Raw genomic sequence first — 6,288 nt, 5'->3', positions numbered from 1 at the left:
GTCATTTGGAGGCTCAGACCACTTTTTCTGTGTTTTGGATTAGAACTGAGATTATAACAGCAATAATACCTCCCTTAGAGAGGGTTTTTTAACTCTGTTAGTGTCTTGTTATCCTTCTGAATCCTTCTCCCGAAAGAAAACCCCAGAGCTACAGGATATTAGAAGCGTATCCTCTACATAACTCTACCACTCTGGTCATACTTTATTTAGGAGTTCAGAGGGCTGCAAAGAGGCTTCCAAAGCATCCCTGCAGTGACAGCTGTTGCCCTTGCAGGTGCGGGAATGGAAGAAGGAAGGCAGCAGGAGGTACATGTGCACGGGCCGGCCCGGCTGGCTGACGGTGTCACTCCGTGTGGGCAAGTACAAGAAGACCCACAAGAACATCATGATCAATTTAATGGATGTTCTGGAAGTAGACAGTGAAAGACAGGTAACAAATCCCACCACAAAGCATTCACTGTAATGGATTTTATACTTTCCTTCACAGTACTCGGGGCTGAAGGGATTCGATTCCACAAAGAACAAAATTTTGTGGCAGAGCTGTCACATTTCAAGGGTTTGCAGTGTGGGCTTGGATCGTTCCATCTGAGAAACCCAGCATATGGAATTGCTTGGCTTTTATGTGCTGAAGTCTAAAAGACCAGATTGATTTATGGGTTTGGGCACTGAGCAACAAGATGTTGAGGCAGAGGAGGAATCACTAAACAGTTCCCACTATTTTTAGCAGCTCTCTTAGGAAAGTGAGTCTCTGAGTTCTGATAACAGATGGAGGTGTATCCAGTTAGCCATATTTTGGCATCATTAATGCTGAACTCTTAATTTATGTTTGTTGAGAACTTGGGGGCGGGTTTTGTTTTGTTTTTTGGTTTTTTGCTTTTTAGGTTGTTCGTGTGGAGCCTTTGGTGACCATGGGCCAGCTGACTGCATACCTGAATCCCATGGGCTGGACTATTCCTGTGGTGCCAGAGCTTGATGATCTCACAGTAGGTAAGGATTGCTGATGACAAGACTCACAGATTTTGCTGCATTTCCATTATGGTTTTTTAATAGCATTGTTTTAAAGGTTCTAGAAATACTCTGTTGAGCCTTATGTTCTTTGTGGTATTTATGTTATAAGCACTTTTTTATTTAATAGTCTTAAAAGAGCTTATATAGTGGAGGTTTCCCACATTTTGGAATGTGTTTCATTTGATTTGTTGTGTGCTCTCTTGACAAGGTGGCCTGATCATGGGAACTGGCATTGAGTCTTCATCCCATATCTATGGACTTTTTCAGCACACCTGTGTGGCCTATGAACTTGTTCTTGCTGATGGAAGCCTTGTGAGATGTTCACCAGTAAGACAAAATGTTACTTTGCTATCATTTACAATGTCATTGACAGTTATTGGTGTGGATATATGATTTAGTATGACATACATACTTTTTGCAGACTGAAAACTCAGACCTATTTTATGCAGTGCCTTGGTCTTGTGGTACTCTGGGTTTCCTGGTTGCAGCAGAAATAAAAATGGTTCCTGCCAAGAAATATGTCAAAATACATTATAAGCCAGTGAGAGGACTGCAGAAGATTTGTGAGAAGTTCACTGAAGAGTCTAAGAAAAAGGAGAATAGTTTTGTGGAAGGACTTATGTATTCCTTGGATGAAGCAGTCATCATGACCGGAGTCCTGACTGATGAAGCTGAGCAAAGCAAGGTAACTAAAGGGAAGTTACTCACAATAAAAAAAATACTCCTAAAGTCTAACTGAAGCTGTACTAGGATAGAACCATTATAGAATTGGAACAGTCTCTTAACATAGGATTAAAATTTGGATCAGTCCATCAGAATGTTTTAATTCCTACTATGACAGAATCTGTTCTCTAAATCTCTTTTATTGGTGAGAAATGACCCACTGATTTCATTGTTCTGAGGAGGAGGAAGAGGAGAAGGATCTTTTCTCATAGACTGAACAATGCTGCTTTGAACTGCAGTTATTTAGAGTAACTCTCTTCCTAGCAAGCTTTTAATGCTGTTAATATCAATAAAAACACATCAGGGGCATGCACAGGAGGGTCATACTAAGTGTTCATGCAACCCTCCACCTGGATGTTTCCTCTCTGCCATATGAGGTTTTGGATTAATGATGGGGTTTAGAGATTGGCATTTTAGGAATTCAGTCCTGTCACATTTGTGGGTTCTTAAATAACTTGTCAGTGGAAGCCTTACTTAAACCTTAATGGCAAGGAAGCTAAGAAGGAGCCTTGCAAGTGGGGTGAAGGCTCCCTAGGTGCCTTGTGACAGTCTTATCCAGAGGATCTAACACAGATTCCTCCCAGGAAAGGATTTGGGGACATACTCTGTTGCCTAGCAAGGTGTAACTGTTATCTAATGAATTCTTGTTTTCTTGTAGATAAACAGAATTGGTAACTACTACAAGCCATGGTTCTTTAAGCATGTGGAGAATTATTTGAAAGCCGACAGGACTGGAGTGGAGTACATTCCTTCCAGACATTATTACCACAGACATACTCGCAGTATCTTCTGGGAGCTCCAAGTAAGATCAGTTCCAAAATTCAAATGTATCTGCAGGATCTCTGCCCCTTCACAGTGTATCTTCTTCCCTTTGGCAGCAACTTCTGTCTTTAATGACAGAAAAAAATGGCAAAGTTTATGGCAAATTTACACATCCTGCATTTGGGTGCAGCAAATCCAAAGACACTTCTTGACATATAAGGTGTTGTATCAGAAACTCCTAATATTTGTTTTAGTGCTTTTCTGAATTTGGACCTTACGTATGTATTTCAGCATTAGATTTTTATACCTACTGAATGATTTCCAAATGTGAAATTCTGGCTGAAAAACTGCCCCACCTAAAGTAATTATGTGTAATCAGGTCATTACTTAGAATTTCATAAATGTGTTTATTGTCGTGTGTAGTTACACTAAACTTGATTTGGCATTCTGAAATATTCCTGTTACTACATTTTGAATCTCTGGAGTGAGGTACCCGATCCTTTCAGCTCCTGCAGAAGGTAAACAGCAGTTGGCTGTACGGGCGGTAATTAAAATTTTATAGCTTTAAAATGCTATTGAGAAATTGGCTATTCTTGCAAAACTTCTGTAAAGCTAGCTCCTTTTGCACTCCTCCCTTGGCTGTTGCAAGATAATAGCCTGTTGCTCTCTTTATTTTCTGAAATTATTTGGGGCTGGGTATGTTGTGATTCATACAACTGAAAATCAGTGGGAACCAGAGGAGGCTTCGGGCAAGTGCAGCCCAGGCCCCTCTAATTTGCTAATTTGTGTTTTAGTGCTTCAGCAAAGTATCACAAATTAAATTTATTGAAAATCTGGCTTAATATTGCCCTGAGGGCTCTGAAGCATTCTTTTGGTCCACTTACACATTCTTCAGTCAGACTCTTTTTTCTTTCCTTTTTGAAGGATATCATTCCCTTTGGCAATAACCCTGTGTTCCGTTACCTGTTTGGCTGGATGGTCCCCCCAAAAATCTCTCTGCTGAAGCTTACCCAAGGAGAAGCCATTAGGAAGCTGTATGAGCAGCACCACGTTGTGCAGGACATGCTGGTGCCAATAAAGAGCCTTGAAAAATCAATCCAGACCTTCCACGTTGACCTTAATGTAAGAACACTTCTCCTTAGAACTCAGCAAATCTTGGGTTGTTTGTGATAAGGACTGTGACTGCTGATGTTAAGACATAATATCCTGCTTGTGCAAAAGGTCATTATTGTGTCCTGGGGAGTGCTGTGCTTTGTGAGTCCATGATGCAAGGCTGCAGCAGAAATAAACACAGCTTTCTGAAAAAGAAAAGCATTAAATAAAAGATTCAAGCTTTGCTAGAAGCCGATACTTCTAAAAGATTTTATCACTTACTAAAATTTGAACTGATCTTCACCTAAAATGATTGGTGGTCTCACCAAGCACCAACTGTGGAGCTTCATTTCCCTTTCTTGCTTTTATTTCTGAATTTATTTTAGTTAGTGTAGAATTTCGATTTTGATAATTTCAGTTTTGGACTGACCTGGAAAAGAAAACACTTCCTTCTCTTCTTGCTCAGAATGTTTATTCAGTTGTTGCTTTGAGATCAGGGATGGTCTATTTGTGGGTGTTTTTGGGTTTTTTTTCCCTTTTAATTTCAAATGTTTAAAGGGAGGAGATGTAATTCTAGGAAGACATTTTCCATCTATTTGTGTTATGGTCGTTAGAAAGTGCAGCTAAAAACAACACCAGGACAGCTGAGAAGGAAGAACTGAATGCAAAAGTTTCAGTCCAAGACTGGGAGAAAGTTCTCTTAACTCTTTATTTTGCCACATTTATTAAATAGCTTAAAGGATGATTGTGTCAAAAAATAAATTATAAAGTGTTTTGCTGCCCCTGCAGGTGTACCCTATTTGGTTGTGTCCTTTCATATTGCCCAACAATCCTGGTATGGTCCATCCCAAAGGAAATGAAGCTGAACTCTACGTGGATATAGGAGCTTACGGAGAGCCCAAGAGCAAACAGTTTGAAGCCAGGGCTTCAATGAGGCAGATGGAAAAGTTTGTAAGAAGTGTGCACGGGTAAGGACCCCACTCCTCAGAGTAGTGATAATGTCATATAATTCACACCCATGGAGTTTAATCACAGTTATTTATCCCACAGAACTTTTAATATTTAATATTGCATTAATTTAACAACCACAATAATTGAAAACTGATTTAAATTTCTAATTTTGGTGAGTTTTAAATATGATTTCACTTTATTATTTGATTGCAAAACCAACCAAACAAAAGGACACTGGCTGAAGTTCTCGCAGCATAGTTGGAAGCTGGGTGACTTCAGATCGCCTTTCAGCTCCAGGCTGCTCTGGGAGCAGAGTCTGCTGCTACAAAATACATCCTTGGAATATTCATTCCAAGGAATGAATCATTCAGGAATCTCAAAAGTTTGGACAGCTTCTCTGGCTGCCCTTGGGACTGTTTTCCCTGCAGTCCTTGCAGCATCACGGAGCCGCTCTGCCCCGTCCTTGCAGCGGGACGTCCTTGCCCAGGGGGCCAGCCTTGGCTGTCCCTGCAGTCAGTCCCTGTGTGCTGGCGGCTCTTTCCTCCCTCAAAACTTGTGCTCCAGAGCTTCCTTTTCCCTGCCTGGGTTCTGGTTGCACAGGACCACAGTGGGCGTGAGGCATGTGCCCACCATCTGTCACGGACTCTAGCCAGCCTAATTTGCTGGAGCGGTGTCAGTGGAGGAGCAGCTACAGGCTGGTTTCTCAGGAACAAAAAGCAACTACATGGTATTTTTACACCATCAGTCTAATTTATCCCCATTTCTATTTTGACCTACTTCTCAGTCTAACAGTGATCATGTCCCATGTGGCTGAGCAATAATGGCAAGGCTGCTTCGAGATGATTTGGGGACTGCAAATGACTTCAAGCTGCAAGAAGTGATTTGCCAGAGAACAAAGCAATCCAAAGTTAATTTTAAGCTTTTTTTTTCATAAACTTGAAATTAAGATTTTAATTTAAAGCTCTTTACTGACAAAGTTTGGTCTGTTTTCTACCTGTCACTGGGAAATGAATAATGGATAAATGCTTAATCTTCTAGTTTTGCAATCACACAAAACAATAGAGCTTCTATGTTAGGTTGTGTTTTGCTGCTGTACTCTGGTGGTAGCTGCAGCTTAGAGAGCACACTATGGGAGTGAGGCAGAGTCCACAGCTGAAGAAGGATTTAATTTGTAAATGGACCTTTGTTACACCATGCTTTGTTTACACTATGGATTTATCTTCTTGGCCTGGTCTCATTTTGCCTTCTTAGTTCCGTTCTTAATGTCCAGAGAAATGAAAAAGTCAAAGAATATATTGTTATATCTGCTTTGAATGGATATTGTAATGCAGGCAAATATGAGATTCTATGACTGTACCTACATGGATCCTAAGAAAATAGGCAGAAAAAAATAGTAAATCCACAAAACATAATTGGCTGAGTGTCCCAACATAATCCATATGAGCTGTTGTATTTGCTTGCTTTTAAAAAGCATTGTTGATGTTTTTGTTTTGTTAAGTATTTGCTATTCATAACTTGCACTGAATTTTTAAAAAATATTCTATATCAAATCTTGTGGCTCAATTAACACTGAATCTCTGTCTCTTCTCTTTCCCCTCTCTCCAGTTTCCAGATGCTGTATGCAGATTGTTACATGACCCGTGAGGAGTTCTGGGATATGTTTGATGGCTCGTTGTACCACAAGCTGAGGGAGGAGATGAATTGCAAGGATGCCTTTCCAGAAGTGTATGACAAAATCTGCAAAGCTGCAAG

At 40.4% G+C, this 6,288-nt stretch overlaps 1 protein-coding gene across 1 annotated transcript in view; it reads left to right on the top strand.

Annotated features, from left to right (window-relative positions):
• The first annotated feature begins 267 nt into the window (after positions 1–267).
• DHCR24 (24-dehydrocholesterol reductase) overlaps positions 268–6,288 on the top strand; it is a 14,097-nt gene continuing 8,076 nt past the window's right edge. Inside the window, exons 1-8 of the mRNA XM_031058547.1 lie at positions 268–430; positions 882–987; positions 1,217–1,335; positions 1,430–1,693; positions 2,390–2,533; positions 3,418–3,615; positions 4,375–4,553; positions 6,142–6,288. Coding sequence (XP_030914407.1) covers positions 311–430; positions 882–987; positions 1,217–1,335; positions 1,430–1,693; positions 2,390–2,533; positions 3,418–3,615; positions 4,375–4,553; positions 6,142–6,288 — 1,277 coding nt within the window. The 5' untranslated portion in view covers positions 268–310. The remainder of the gene's footprint in view (positions 431–881; positions 988–1,216; positions 1,336–1,429; positions 1,694–2,389; positions 2,534–3,417; positions 3,616–4,374; positions 4,554–6,141) is intronic.

This window comes from Geospiza fortis, unplaced genomic scaffold (genome assembly GCF_000277835.1).
Source record: "Geospiza fortis unplaced genomic scaffold, GeoFor_1.0 scaffold396, whole genome shotgun sequence".
Classification (NCBI taxonomy): domain Eukaryota; kingdom Metazoa; phylum Chordata; class Aves; order Passeriformes; family Thraupidae; genus Geospiza; species Geospiza fortis.
This window is presented reverse-complemented; position numbering and strand designations above follow the sequence as displayed.